The sequence below is a fragment of the Rhinichthys klamathensis genome, unplaced genomic scaffold (genome assembly GCF_029890125.1).
Source record: "Rhinichthys klamathensis goyatoka isolate OS25496 unplaced genomic scaffold, OSU_Roscu_1.1 h1tg000090l_1, whole genome shotgun sequence".
NCBI lineage: Eukaryota > Metazoa > Chordata > Actinopteri > Cypriniformes > Leuciscidae > Rhinichthys > Rhinichthys klamathensis.
In genome coordinates, this window is record NW_026606629.1 from 7,039,588 (window position 1) to 7,055,927 (window position 16,340).

The 16,340-nt window shown below is 36.2% G+C and overlaps 2 protein-coding genes across 4 annotated transcripts; one reads left to right on the forward strand and one right to left on the reverse strand.

The window, feature by feature from the left end:
* Nucleotides 1–280: 280 nt before the first annotated feature.
* med4 (mediator complex subunit 4) lies at nt 281–3,564 on the reverse strand. Its single transcript, XM_056252023.1, has 7 exons — nt 3,465–3,564; nt 3,109–3,175; nt 2,736–2,906; nt 2,306–2,363; nt 1,663–1,749; nt 1,374–1,505; nt 281–896 (listed from the first exon to the last, which is right to left on the reverse strand). Exons 1-7 carry the CDS (start codon nt 3,533–3,535, stop codon nt 724–726), a joined length of 759 nt encoding a protein of 252 aa, XP_056107998.1. The 5' UTR covers nt 3,536–3,564; the 3' UTR covers nt 281–723.
* A 610-nt stretch (nt 3,565–4,174) lies between these two features.
* Nucleotides 4,175–14,932, forward strand: itm2bb (integral membrane protein 2Bb). 3 transcript variants are annotated; one of them, XM_056252026.1, is made up of 7 exons: nt 4,175–4,348; nt 7,352–7,483; nt 9,154–9,264; nt 11,104–11,304; nt 12,828–12,938; nt 13,797–13,947; nt 14,196–14,932. In XM_056252026.1, the coding sequence occupies exons 1-7, from the start codon at nt 4,274–4,276 to the stop codon at nt 14,282–14,284; spliced, it is 870 nt and encodes a 289-aa protein (XP_056108001.1). In that variant the 5' UTR covers nt 4,175–4,273; the 3' UTR covers nt 14,285–14,932. The 3 variants fall into 3 exon arrangements, with proteins under 3 accessions (XP_056108001.1, XP_056108003.1, XP_056108002.1); XM_056252028.1 differs by lacking the exon at nt 11,104–11,304; XM_056252027.1 differs by lacking the exon at nt 9,154–9,264 and having other exon boundaries at nt 4,178–4,348.
* Nucleotides 14,933–16,340: the final 1,408 nt, after the last annotated feature.

Here is a 16,340-nt window from a genome sequence, read left to right on the forward strand (position 1 = left end):
GTTGAATCTATGCCACGAAGAATTGAGGCAGTTCTGAAGGCAAAAGGGGGTCCAACCCGTTACTAGCATGGGGTACCTAATAAAGTGGCCGGTGAGTGTATATACACACACACACACACATGGGATAACTGGACCTAAAAAGTCATTTAAATCAGACACATTCCTATATTACTTTACCTCAGCTCCAGAGAGGAAACAAACCATTTACAAAGAATACTGCCCTTCTGTATACACACAAAATAGACTACCGGTATGTAAAAAAACAAAACCATAATCTTAAAAAAAAAAAACTTTTATTTACAGTCTGAAAGTTCAGAGGTATTTACAATGCTATTTATATTCCAACAGTAAACCAGAAATTAACGCTTCACTAGATTATAAATATGCAAAATGCAAATGAGTCTGTCATCCTGCACACAATGAAAACGACGCACTGGTGACATTTGAGGCCAGTGGAATGAAATTATGCAAACAAATGATGACTGTAGGCATCTGGAGAATGAAAAATCAAACAAATTGGTAAAACATATCCAGCTGTATGAGGTTTTGCTTAAGAGAGGACCTGTGTAGGTTTGGTCCTCTTCAAGGCATTTTATGTTGCCATCCGGATCTCCACAATCACAGAGACAAGATAAATTGATGCAGACAACATACTTTCATACCTTTCAATCAGTTCAGGTGGACAAACTCATGTTACTGTGGACACATCACACACACACACATTCAGTCTGAGTCACTGCTGCTGCTGGAGGAATCTGTTGACATGGCCTCAACATCATCTTCATTTTCTTTGTTATGACCAGGTGGCTCCAGGCCAAAATCGTTGCCATGGTGAGGAGGCAGAATCCCCATGGAAACATCAGTGGACTGCCAAGGGTACTGTGGGGTTAGTACATCTAAAAGCAAAAGGAGAAATATACATTAGCAAAAAAAAGTACATAATCACACACATTATAATATGTATATAGCCCCTTTCACACAGAGCGTTGATCCCAGAAAATTGCCATTGAATTGCTGAAGTGAACGCAAACACCTCCCGGGATTGATCCCAGGATGGGGACCTAGTGACATCGCTGGAATCAGTCCCGCAACACGGCCTGCGTGAACAAAAGACAGGACTAATGCCGTAGGGGGTGTGTCGTAGTGATGACGCATGTGTTTGTCATCCTGTTATCACATGTCTTTACGGGATGTGTGTGAACGCATGCACAGGTTCCAGAAAATCACTGGCAGTGTGAATGAACCAAAATCAAAAGATCCCGCAACACATTATCTGTAATCTCTGTGCGAAAGGGGCTTATGATAAAGACAACTAAGAAGAGAAGAGAGCATGGACAGATGAATCAAACATCTGAACAGAAGAGTGAACCTGCCTGGTAACCTCCCAGCAGCCAATGCATCTCCAGGCAGGTGTCCGTTGACTCCATTGGTGGACATGTTGCTGATGTTACCCAACATTCCACTGCGCATCTCCAGATCAGTGGGGTACGGCCTGCGGGGGTCACCTACACACACATGCACATCATATGAGCTAACAGATACAATCAGACACAAGCCAATCAAGTCATTGGAAATGTTTCAGAGTAAATCAAGTCAGATAGGAATGACAGGAAAGACAGGAATGGAAGAACACGATGCAGAAGGAAGTAGTAGTCTGTTTACCTGGAACCCAGTTCAGAGGAGCACACACTGCATTACTGGCACTGATCCTGTGAGCGTACTTGATGATCTCCTCTGAAGAGATACTCCCTAATCAAAACAAACAGAACAACCAAAAAAAGAAGAAACATTGAGGAAATTGTATACATAAATGTTGTGGTATATCGAGTAAATATCAAGTAAAACAAAAAACTACAATTACTTGCATTTCAGTCTTATGACTATCAATTCTACTGATAATGAACACATACACTGGAATATAAGTCACATTTTTTATTATCTGAAACATGCTGCAACTTCAAAACATCCTGCAATGCTGCAGCTTTGCTTTGAATACATTTGTTTAAGCGTGCTGTATATAATAAATGTTGCTTATAATGAATGCCACTATAGTTTATGTTGTTTTATTCTTATATTTTTCCTTCCTGTTCTGTTCTAAATACAATCAAATTTAAAGGATTTGTTGTGGAGTCAGGGGGAACTAATAAAATACATGTTTATAATGTTTGTAAATGTTTTGTTTTATTATTACAGAGTGTAATAAAATGTGACTTACACACCAATGCGACTTCTGTTTTTTTTTGTCTCTCAAATAATGCAATTTATTTTGACCCAGTGCAACTTATTTTGTGTAACACAACAATACCTTTTCTGGCCTTTTCAATAGACTTCAGTTTCTCTTTGGCTTGATAGACAGCAGTGGCCTGATGATGAATGAAAAACATAATTATTATCTCAGATTCATAAATATAAAACACATTTTATAAATTAAAAAAAAAAAAGATTGGATGAGTTGCACTTTATTTTAAGTTGTCTTTGTTATGGTGTAAATACACAAACAAGTAATATTACAACAATATTAATTAACAACGTGTACTGATTATAGGGTTAGTTTCTTGTCATTAAGTATACTTTACTGTTATTTCTATTAGTTCGTACATATACGATGTATAACCAGGATACTTAAAAGTGTTCAAGAATGTGAGTTTAATCAAAATGCATTGGTAATGTTCTGTCATTTCAAATGACCAATGATTTTTGTGAGTGCCTCAAATCAAATGATTCAAATCAGTCACCAGTATGTGCTCGGCCTCTTTGAGTTGTTTCTGGAGCTGCTGGATATCACTGTCTCTCTTCTCGACTTCTTTCTCCAGCGTCTGCATCTCCTGGTGAACTCTGCCCTGCTCCATCGCCGTCTGCATCAGCTCCTGGAACTCTTTATCTCTCTGCACTAACAGCTCCAGTATCTGTTCACAGAATCAGCAGCATACAGTCACTGCCATCTAATAGTCAAGCAAGCATTTATAGTAATTCATCATTTTAATACTGACTATAATTAAATGTTTTAGCAAATGTAATTTAATTTCAGTTACTTTAAAGCATGTAATCTCAGTCACTGATTGAGTATTGTCTATGTGTGTGTGTGTGTGTGTAAACAGTGTCTCTCACCTGTGTGTCCTCTCCAGGCTGGGGCAGTTTCTGTGACCTGGACAGTGCTAGCATCTCTATCAACTCTCTACAACAGAAACACGAAAATAAAAGAACGAAAGAGGAGCCGTGTGTGAACAGTAGTATTATTATGAGTAAAAACAGTAGGCTGGGGTGGACAAGAGAGAGTGGGGCTTTATTTATTCATTAATCGTTATTCATTACTCGCTAACGTTAATCCAGAAACTGTTCTGTAAACACTGGAAATCTCATGAATGAAAGAACAAGCAGTTTATCATCATTCTGCTTTGTGCCAGCTAAAAAAACACACAAATGGTTATTCTTCATCTAAATGTGCAATATATATGACGACAAACCTGGATAAAACTTCAATATCATCCAGAGTGGATAAAAGCTTTTCTTTCGTGGGCTTCTCTGACGCCGCCATGACTGTTTCTCCTTACTTGCGCATGCGTGAGAAATGAAAAGCAAACGCATGTGTCAAACAGTGACGCCTATTGGCAGTAGGACCGAAATATGCAATCGTCGTCAATAAAATAATATCTGCAGAGTTTACATAAACAGTTCTTTTAAAACTGCGGGGTAACGTTAATAGTCCAAGTAGGCTATGCTGGTATAATTGATAGATGGCGCCGCTGGTTACGTGTTACTGGTTACTGATGAAGAATAGCCAACCACATTCGTTTTTGATAGCTCGATAAGAATATTTGCATAAATATTATTATTATTATACAGTTGTATCCTTACCTAAGTAACTAAAATAATTTGAATTAAAATGATAATAATTTAAATGTAGCTTAATTCAAAGCTTGTTTTGTCTTATTTTAAATAATTTCAAGTCATCTTGGACCCCTGAGAAGGTATGGCTTCCATGCTAACTCCATTGTTAGTTGTTGTTGTTGTTGTTACAATTACTACATTATCTATTCTATTCCACACTTACAAGTAACGAAAGGTAGTAATCTTCTAGTAATTATTTCTGTGTTGTTTCCAGGTGTTGTAGTTGATTTTCTAGTAGTTGTCACTAGAGGCAGTGGGAGCCTCTGTGATCTGTCATGTGCGTCACACACAAACATTGCTGCTGATCAGGAAACTAAACGCTCTCAGTTCTGTCTCACTTCTCTTTCGCTTTCACGGAAATAACAACTTACAGAGACTCTTCAGTATGGTTAAAGTTTCTTTTAACAAGGCTCTCGCCCTTAAGGATCCGAAGAAGGAAAGCCTCATTCCTGATGTACAGGTGCGTTATTAACAAATATTGTTCACTTTTATTGAATTAGGAATACGTCCAATAATGTCTTAATTATTTTAATCGAAAAGTCTAGTAATGTGTGCACGCTGTTCTTATCTTGAGAGAAGTTGGCTAGAGTGGGCTATCTCAAATGCAGAAGAGTGTTTCTTTGTTTTAACCTATGGTTTTAACAGACTTTGATCAGTTCAAAAGTGTTATAAAATGGCTGACGGCCCAAAGCTTGTCAAAGACGGATATCACTCATCCTATTATTTATTTTATAGTATTATTTATTTTATAGTATTATATTATTTATATTATTTATCTGTATGCTGATAGAGAACCATTGCTTTCATTGTATTTTAATGATAAAATGTGCCCTTTCAAATAGGAAGGAAAGTAAGATGCAGAGGGTATTTAAAGTCATTTTTTCTGTGTGTACTGTAAGGGCCAAATATCTGAAAATGTCCTCACAAATACAACCAATTTAATATCGATTTATTTTGACTGTCCACAAAAGTAATCCAATCAAGGATGGACTATGGGCAAGTGCGCAGGGGCCTCTGCCAGGGGGCCTCAAAATAAGAAAAACCCAGAAAAAATGTAGATGGATAAACGCATTTCATTCGACCATAAGTGTCCTAGCTGCACGGACGTCACATTGTATTCTGCCATCTCAAGCGAGATTTCAATCCGAAGGGATTGAATATTCAGTTCGAGAGCACTGTGAACAGAATAGAATAACATCGATAGACCACTTAGCAGGAAGTGTAGAGGGAAATGTACCCATGTTAAACATGACTACAGACGTGTATCACTTAGTTTAGTGCTTTCAATTTATTTTAATTAAATGAATAATAACTTATTTAAATAAATAACCATGGATGTGAAAAATATCCATTTGTATATTAAATGAAAGTATGGTAATTTATAATATATTTGTTTACAGATGTAGCCTATATTGCACTCTAAAAAGATAAAGTTTCCAAAAGGGTTTTTTTTTCGCAGCTTTGCCATGGAAGAACCATTTCTTCCATTCAGTGAATCTTTTGTGTGTGTGTGTGAACATTTAATAATCTGAAGAAGAACCTTTTCCACTATAAAGAACCTTTTGCAATTGTATGTTAAAGGTTCTTCGTGGAATCATCAATGCCCAAAAAAACCTTTATTTTTGTCAACATATATGCAACGCTCAAGTGTCATTAGGGTTCATCAGTCCATAACTGAAACTTTATTTCTTGTATTTGCGATTAGGGAGGGAAGGAAAGAAAAGTTGTTTTGATATCACTATTGAATTAATCGGTAATGACACTGAAAAAAAAAACATCTTCAAATGTCTCAGTGGTGGTAGCCCAAGACGTTTTTGTGTTTTGTGAGTTTGAAGCAGTAAACATAGTTGAATTTCTTCGAATGGGATTCTTCCAGACATAGTTTAGCTGTGTTTTTCACAGCACACATTAGAAATGCCTTGCACTCAGTAGTACCAGGAGACTTTTCATGTGTTGTGAAAGACAGACTTGTTGAGGCATGTTTGATATGTGCACTCTCAAACATGTTTATGATAATGAGTGTATTGCAAAAGGAGTCAGAGCTGCAAGCCAAGAATACAAAAGAAGAACCCAAAGTGCAAAATACAAGCATGCAATATAGAACAATATTTGATCTGATTTCTCAGTAGAGTCAGGAAATGACTGAAGTCAAAAGTTTCTAGAAGCTTTAAAAAGACTCAGAACTTCCTGGTTAAGGCCATCCAACATCCACCTCCATGTACTCAATAAAGGGTCTGTGTGGTTACGTCAATGAGAGAATGTGCAAAAAGTCTAAAAACTGGTTTTGCTTTTCCACTACAAGATATTGAATGAGGATAAACTATTTGGATTAAATGAGTAGATCACTTTGAAATGATTAATTGGGGCAGTATCTCACTCCTGCATTATACATGTTGTCTGTGTCTCTCTTTTCGGGTTTAGTCTCACTTGAATTCCCCCTCTGCTCTTCAAATAGAAACAACTTGTTTCACTTTCTCTTTTGATTCATGTGTGAGCTTCTGTCTGCAGTTATTGTTTGAGTGAGGAAGTGTTAGGCCTATATAGATTAAATGTTGCTGATTATTCCTCCTCGTGACTATGCAGAAGTTGACTGTTTTAACACATTTGACTTGAAACCGGAACAGAGAAACAGAGAGATTCTCACTTCTATTTTTTGTTATTTTTTTCTCATAACTTTTATTAGTCATAATTTCTGTTTAAATTGACTCTACATGTGCGGTGTATCTCAAGGCAATCTGCTGTCTGGATTGAAGGTTTAGGGTACAGGTCAAGAGAAGGTCAGGTCCTGTTTTGACATTTTTCCTTTTGCTGTTTACAGTACACAGTGCTTAAAATCAGGGATTTTTTTAAACAAGGAAAATGAACCTTCTTCAAATAGGTAAATTCATATTTTGTCCTTTAGTGCTTTGAAAATCACTCCTTTTCTAAGAAACCACTTGTTAACCTGTCCTTGTGGTTTAAGTCTTGTTTATTATGCTCATCAAGGCTGCATTTATTTGATCAAAAATACAGTAAAACAGTAATATTGTGAAATATTATTAATACAATTTAAAATAACTTTTCTATTTTAATGTATTTTAAAATGTGATGCATTCCTGTGATGTCAAAGCTGAATTTTTAGTAGCCGCTCCAGTCTTCAGTGTCACATTAATCCATCAGAAATCATTCTAACATGCTGATTTGGTGCTCAAAAAAATTGCACATTTCTTCTCATTATCAATGTCGAAAATTTCTTGTTGGTTGATATTTTTGTGAAATTTTTTTCAGGATTCTTTGATGAAAAGAAAGTTAAAAAGAACAGCATTTATTTGAAATAGAAATCTTTTTGTAACATTATAAATATCTTTACTGTCACTTCGGATCAATTTACTGCATCCTTGCTGAATCTAGTAAAACAAATAGTAGATTTATTAAGTTATTAAGTGTTGTTAACCATCATTATACTGTGTGATTTGTCTGGTAGGATCCTGAAGCAGCGGTGTGGGTGCGTCAACAGTCTAAGGTGTGGTGCTGGTGCTTCTGTCTGGGATTGGCTCTCGTGCTCTCTGGCATAGTGGTGGGAGGAGCCTACCTGTATAGGTACTATGTGTTGGAGGTGAGATCATTGCTTTAACCATGGGGATATCAAAAACAAAACATAACATCCTGTCGTCTTGTGTCACTGTTTATCTTTATTTTGATTCGTTTTTATATTTATGTCATAATCAGTCTAAGCCTGTTTCATAAAGCAATTCTCAACCATGATTAAATGTATGCAAGATACAACCCAGACTACATAGAATAAACATGTTTCTGCGACGATGCAAGCCGCCCATTTTACATTACGGGGTGGCAACTTCTAAGAAACAAGTCACTGGTATTAACACAGGAAAAGACATTTCTTCATAAAGTGATCACATCTTGAGAGAAAGTTTTCTTCCAAAACAAGGCAGAATGCTTCAGACTAGAGATCGACCGATAATCAGTTTTACCAATATTTTTCTCGATATTTAAGCATTTTCTCATAATCGGGTATCGGTTTTGTAAAATCGGATTTACCGATAAATGGCGCCATCTTGTGGCCGTGTGAGAATTAAAGCCATTACAGCTTTGTGTCTGAGGGGAGATGAGTCAACAACAGTGTTTAAAGGTAAAATAACTTGTCTCCCTTCATTAATAAACTTTATTTAAAATAACAGACATTAATGCACAAATGAGATATGTAACTTAAATGCTTCATATGCAGTTTAAACTTGGCGCTAAAAAATAGAGATGAACTCACGGAATCGGTCAAGTCCCTGTCCCAATAAAGATGCAAGTTTACATGAATTAAATAAAACAGCTATGAATGAGTGCATGTTTTAAATAAAAGCACTGAATTTAATTCTCTCTCTCTTGTCTATGGTTAGTTAGGTTAATGCTCCAGCATGGCCACCGTATGCAGCTTAACAAAATCCACTCATTTCAGACGCCACGAGAGAAGTTCTGTATAAACGCACAGATTTAAAACAGCGCTCCTTCAGCAGATACTTCATGATCTAGACCGACAAAACATTATTAATAATTCTTATAACATGCCAGATGAGATGGACTCTATAATTGCTATGATGTATTCGCCGTTTAGTTTATTTTTCTGACAATGTTTGCGTATTCCAACGTGTTCCGTTCTCTTTTCTCTTTAGCCTATCAAACAACACATAAACCTTTTAAAACAAATACTTATATTTATGGGTATTATATTTATGGGGAGTTAATAGATTCCCCTGTCATGTATTAATGTTCTCCATTTGAAACCATTACATTTTGTAATGTAAATGTTTTTTACCTGTTGTTAATATTAATGCTATTGTTATAAATAAAAAGATGCAACTAGGATAATTTAGATACACTAAAGTAGTAATGTTTTTTATTCAGGCGGTTTAGATACATGCTATAATTGTGACCATATATTTTTTCAGATTTCAGACTCCATTTATTGATGTATAGTTGTTTTGTTTTGTATGCTAGGAGGGAGTGACATTTCAGAAATTACAATATTTAAAAAGTGTTAATAATAAAAAAGTTTGTTCAGTTCAGTGTTGATGTTATAACTGTAAAAACAGAAACAAAACAATAAATAACTATTAGTTCTATATATCGGTTATCGGGCACATAAACATGCAAATAATTGGTATTGTATCGGTTATAAAAAATCAATATCAGTCAATCTCTTCTTCAGACAGCAGGACATTTATAGATCTGTTCCTGTAAGTTCTTCTGTATCAAGCTTTGCTGTTTTTCCCTAAGAAACCTGATAATGTGAGCTTTTTCGAAGACGATGAGGTGGAGCTCATCAAAGTGCCAGTGCCTGAGTTCAGAGACAGCGATCCAGCTGACATCCTGCATGACTTCAACATGGTGCAAAAATACACACACACACAGTGTTCAGCCATAACCACCACACACATATCAGTAGTAGTGTTGTTCGTCTGCTATATTTCTTATTTAGTTTTAGTCATGTCAATTTTTTTTTTGTCAACCTCATCCTGTTCTTGTTTAATCTAGTTTTAGTCAATGAAAACTTAGACACACTTTCATCACACTGCATAATGGTTCATTTGACAATCACACCTATTTTGCATAAAACTATAATAGCAATGATTGTTGTCATTTGAGAATTGAGTATTTTGTTACATTTCATCAGATTTTTTTGCACTTTAAAACCTATAAGCACAAACTCATACTCATGGTTTATTTGACCTCATTTAGTTTCCTGATTTATTATAGGCTATTTATCATATAAATGAACACTCTCTACATTATGAAAACTGGTAAAACAAGAAAATCTTTCAAAATCTAAAGCAGTGTAATCCCTAATAATAATTTTAATAATTCTAAATTACATTAATGTTTTTCTATTAAAACAACAGCAAAAAAGTCTTTGAACTTTCACACAGTGCTGCGTAAGTGCATTTATTCAGCAACCATAATCACAAAGTCGAGATCCATATTTGGATTTATTAATGCTCATGAAGGATCACAGACTGAGTCGATTACACTTTAACCCTCTGGGTCAGAAGTGACCGAAAATTTGTACGCTTTGAATTTTTTTGCTTCATCGGGATGACACTTGGTGACTTTTGTCGCATTAGCTATGTGAACACACAAAAGAAAATCATGGACATGATTAGGATATGTTTAAAGGGTCGGGGGGGAAAATCACACTTGGCTCCTCCGCGGTCAAAAATAACCGACATAGGAAATGAATGGGAAGTACAAAAAATACAACAACTCAGAGAATATTTTGGTGGTACAAATTACAAATACGCCATAAAAAAACAATAAAAAAAAAAAAAACAATGAGGGGGTGATTAAATATCAAGAGTGCAAAATAGACACATAATAGTGAGCCGTACCGATCCGTACCATGCAGTGGAAAAGCGGCAATAGGCTAGATCCATAAAAGCCCATGTGGCTGCAACCACATTGTGTGCAAACACACACACACACACTTAGGGTGGGCCAAAATATCGGTAGGGCGATATATCGTTGTCCTTCTCTGTGCGATACGAGAATTGATATGTTGGCGCCAAATATTGATATTTAAATTATTAAAATAAGGTGCTCTAAATAGATTTCCCTGCTCCCTGCGCCGCTACTTCATGGCTCCTCAAGGTGGCGCTCAACACATGAATGAGGGAAACGTGAACCTAAGAAAACCACGAACATGCAAAGCCACATCTCGTTGAAATTTAAATGTTTAATGTTTGAATGGCTGTGATGTCCTCTGCTTTTCACCAAATCATTTGCACGCTCGTCTTTTTATTTTCTTTCTTTTTTCTATCTGAAGCGATTGCAACAATATTGAAATCTGCAGTCTCTGTGGTTAGTGTGAAAGTCTCATGCGATTGCCGCCTGCTCACTGCGCAGTGCAGTCTTGACGTTTACCAGCGGCTTTGATGCGATTATCAGGTTAACTCACTCGCAACGTGTGCAATGGCTCACGACCTCCCAAGTGTCCGAATCCCGCAGTGTACACCCAACTTTAGTCATAAAAAAGGTCGTCGACAAACATTTGTCATCATAGGTTTCATAGAACATCGATTTTTCGATCTCGTGATTGCAAGAATTAATGCAAATTCAACCAATCACCATTATTTGTGGCAGGGAAGTGTATACCCAACCGTTCTTAGAAATGTTGATGCAGACATAAACATGCTTGTTTTTTACTCTATATATGTATTTCTAACTCCACAGGAGGAGGAGGTGTTTGTCTATGGGATGAAGTACTTGGATGAAGAGTATGAGTTTGATGAGGAGGTGGAGGTGGGAATGCCGCTGAGGCAGATTGAAGAGAATGTGAGCTTTTTCGAAGATGATGAGGTGGAGCTCATCCAAGTGCCAGTGCCTGAGTTCAAGGACAGCGATCCAGCTGGCATCCTGCACGACTTCAAAATGGTGCAAAAATACACACACACACAGTGTTCAGCCATAACCACCACCACACATATCATCAGTCCTACCAGGATGTAGTGCATTAATGCAAATTCAACCTACAATAAGCTACATCATTACCTTTGGTTGAATGATTCTGATAGGCTAAGAAATGACAGAAGCATATCTCCATCGATCAGAAGAACTCCGTTTCAACAGTCTGTCAATCTCCAATAATGCCAGTTGTTCCTTAACCTGTAACCAAGAATACTAACACGCACACAGACACACAGCTCCTTCAAGGTTGGATTTGGTCTGGCTCTAACTATAAACAGTAGACTCTTCCCAAAACATCAAGATAATACGTTCTTTCTCTCAGTGAGAGGACACTTTAATATTGAACAGTAAAGTGCACTTTAACTAAAATTGTTGGAACAATCTACATTGTTAAAAGCGCTATATAAATGAAGATGACTAAAAAAAGGTCACTTTAACTATTGATTACTATGACCCCTGTGACCTATAGCTGTCAGGGTAAGCTAGAAACACAGATATGTGTATTGACACATGTTTAGAGGCCAATTCCTACAAAACAAGTCCATATTTCATTTCTGGAAGCCAGGCTAAATGAGCAAGCACTGTTACTGCATTCCTGGCAGGGGCCACCGCCAGACCCTCGCCTCGGCCACCCTCGGATATTTAATACAGACATTAAAGAATACCTGAAAAGAACATTTTGTATAAAGGAGAAATATTGATCTTTAATTAATACGTTGATTATAAATCATAAATGTAAATCACTCAAAAGGATATAGATATATTGAAGAGACAAGGGACCCCTTCGGTATATATTACGTGCAATAATTAATTACAATATGTTATTTTATCCCAAAACCACAAAAAAACTGTTTTCGGAAAAGTTTGGATCTGTAAGGCTTTTTTTAAATTTATTTTTTTAAGAAATTACTACTTTTAGCAAGGATGAACTAAATGTATCAAATGTGACTGTAATAGACAAATGTCACAAAAGACTTCTATTTCAAATAAATACTTTTCTTTTCAACATTGATAATAATTAGAAATGTTTCTTGAGCACCAAATCAGCATATTAGAAGGATTTCTGAAGGATCATGTAACTCTGAAGACTGGAGTAAGGATGCTGAAAATTCAGTTTTGCCGTCACAGGAATAAATTACATATTAAAAAAGAATTAAATAAAAAAACCAGTCATTTTAATTTGTAATAGTATTTCGTAATATTACTGTTTTTACTGTATTTTGATCAAATAAATGCACAAAAAACTACTTGCATGATTATTTATGGGTTTTCAATGCTAAGCAACACTAAAATGCTGCAAATATCACCAGTTTTTGTCAGAAAAAAGTCATCTAGATTATCAATATGTATTTTTCAGTGACCAGTTTTTACATTTTTACTTCTGGCCCCCCTCAATTTTGAATATTTGGTTACTAAAATAATGTTGTCAGTCTTAAGTGCATCTCTCTGGGTCCATGTGAATAAACCTGTATGTCATTCTTTGCTTTCAGAGGCTGACTGCTTATCTCGACCTGAATCTGAACAAATGCTACATCATCGCCCTGAACACCTCTGTCGTCATGCCACCCAAAGATTTCCACGAGTTCCTGGTCAACATCAAGGTAAACAAGGAGACGCTGTGAATCCATGTCAATAAGTGGTTCTTACTTGTTTTTGCATGAATGTGTTGGAGGTTTTTTTCACACAAATGCATTTCAGACGTTAAGCCCGGGACACACAACAACGTTCAGCCGTTGGGCCGTTTTTGAGCATCAGTTGGCTTAGTTTTTTCGGTGTGTTCCACACACTGTTTGGGCTGATTCAGCATGTTGAATCGACGTCAGTGCCTTCGATGAGAGAGAGAACTCTGATTGGCTGTTGCATGAGAATAAAAGAGAAAGTGATGAAAGCAAGTAACAAAGTCAAGTTTTACAAGATCTTACCGTAGCATTCGAATGCACAAATATTTTCATAATAACATCAGCCGACTAGAATGAAGAAAGTGATCAGCATTATTGATATTCAAAATGGTAAGCAAGCGCTGCTGTTTTTGGTTTGTGTATCTCTAGTCCACTGTAAAAAAAGGTTGCTGCTTTACATTTTTAAGTTCAATCAACTTGGATGTTTTAGTCATTTCAACTTAAATTACATTAAACTGACTTAAAAAAATCTTGAATAACTTAAAAAAAGAAGTTAAAATCGCTTAATTTATTTTGATGAGTTAAAGCAGTGTAAACACACGTTATCATTACTTATTGATCATATAATATTTTACAGTGTAGTTTTGGTTTCCCTTTTTGAATGACGTAAATAGACTATACCTCTGCTGATACATCGGCAGTTATCCTTTTTTTGTGTTGAAGCGCAGATTTTTCAAACGAGAGGCAACAATAGTCATCTTTGGTTGCCGAGAGTTATTTGACATCGGCTCACAGTGTGTCCCTGGCTTTAGGTTTACGTTCTCTATGTGTTTTTTGCAGGCAGGAATGTATCTTCCTCAGTCGTACCTGCTGCATGAACAGATGATGGTGACAGAGAAGCTGGACAGCACCAGTGATCTGGGCTATTACATCAATAACATGTGCAATGACAAAGACACGTACAGACTGCAGCGCAGAGACACCATACTGGGTAAGTGTACACAAACAAACCCTTTGATAAGACTGTTTACAGGAAAGATTGGTTATGTCTTTGCATAAATAAGCACTAATACGGGCATAAGTGAAAAGGACCGTATTTTCTCTCATTATGTTCACTGTATAAGCAAGTACATTTGAAATGTGCTGGCCTGCCATAAACTGAATCCATGTAAGATCCAGTTTTACACCATAGCTGTGCATACTTTCAAACTTCTAAAAGCTGAATGTGCTTCACTGCAGGTATGCAGAAGCGTGAGGCTCTGAACTGCCACAAGATCCGCCATTTTGAAAACAAGTTTGTGGTGGAGACTTTGATCTGCGAGCCCTGAAGAACGAGAATCACACATGGGTGTCTCTGACACGGCAGCAGATCTTCAACACTTTTTTTAATTCAGTGTAGCGGTTTGTTTTTCAGCTTTTCATAGGCCTTTTTTTACATCTGAAATGTGAAATTGTCTTTTCTGCACAAAGAGTTGAATTATTTTTGTGTCTTTCTATTTTAGGAATATTAAACTTAATAAAGAGTCAATATGTGCACAAGAACAAAAATCATTAACAATAGCGATTTTAGCATATATAGAAATCTAATCAGCATATGTCCGTGCCATTATTTTGTCTCAAGAAACTTACCAGTAATTTTTTTTATATATATAAAGGCATGTTTATAAAAGGCCTAATCCTGGTTTAATTTAACCCCAGTTTGTGGAACCAGGCCATAATGTCACAATTTGAGGTATTGAAGAAATATTTTGTTTTAAATGGGATCAATAACCATACATACAAAGCACTTTCAGTTAAATAAATGAATATATAACTTATAAATGCTTAAATTACCACAAACCTGAAATTAGTTTTTGTTCTTTGCTAATTTGTATATAAGCTGTCTTTAAACAAGATCCTAAACTTTACACTTTTCTGTCTTTAATCATAAGCTCATGAACTCCATCTAAGAAAACAATAAATAAACAAAATAAACATGACAAACATTTTGTAAGATTTTTCTAAGTTTGTCAACATACATTACTGTTAAAAAATAGGGGGAGGGGGGGGATTCATATTTTTATAGATGTATTAAAAGGATCAAAAGTGTATGTAAAGACATCTATAATGTTACAAAAGATGTCTATTTCAAATAAATGGTGTTTCTTTGTTCATTAAAGAATCCTGGAAGAAGTTTCCATGCGTCATGTGATACTGAATGGCTGCTAAAAATTCAGCTTTGCATCACAAGAAATATATTGCATTTTAAAATACATTAAAATAGAAAACATGATATTTCACAATATTAGTGTTTTTACTGCATTTTTTATCAAATAACTGCAGCATTTATGACAACTGAGACTTCTTTCAAAAATATTTAAAAGAAATCACGGGTCACCGTCAGACTGTCTCGTATTCTTCAAATTCTGGTCCTGGCTCCACAGACATTCATTATTTACCCAGTAATACACAATGTATATGGTCATTTGTTGGAAGATATAGTTAAAATATTAAATCCAATCCCAGCCTAATATGCGGAGACAACTACAAGCAAGCAATTTGTAGGTTCATTCCCCATAAATGTAAATACTTTGTGTGGCATGTATCAGCATCAACATTGAGAATGTCATTTTAGTCACATGGCATATACGGCCAAGCAGGTCACATGCTTCCGAGTTACCAGTGAGCCCAACAACTGCCAAACTAATCAAGTGGTGCTCACAGCAGAGCCATTGCAGCCTCTCAAACTAACCACTTCCCCTGGGTTTTATGGCAGGAAGAGCTGAAATGGTGTCAAATGGAAGAACTCACCCCCTCTGGTGGCGAAAGCAAATTCCTGCATTATTGAACTAAAAGTTAATGGACTTTCATTTAACAGAATAAAATGAAGACGGCCTGTAAACTTGTATACATCTCCCTAAACATTGTAAGAACAACAAAACATTCATGTCTGCGATATCACAACTGAAAACTCGTGTACTTATTTTCCAAGAAAATTAAAGCAAGTTCAAATTACTTTAGCCAAACTGACAGCTGTCGCTCATTTCATTAAAAAGGCTGTTTGAAAAGGTGTCATTTATTTGAAGATACTGGACTGAGGATGTAGAAATTTCAGCATTCATAAACAAGATGGCTGACAATGTTTATGACCTGTAGACTGAGGTTTCCTCCAAGATAATATCTGTCAAAGCCCCGAACGGCTCCCTTCAGACTGGTTAACCAGCAACAGCTAAAGACAAAAAAATGAGCGTTCGGCTGACTCAATCAGAGGAGCAGAAACTGAGCCATATTCTTAGAGCCATAGGTCTTCTGCTAGATTTCTTAAAGAACTTCACGTAAATACCTTCTGATGGAGGACATCACGGTGGAGGCATTAAGAATTAACATGCTATTCTTGGTAAGACA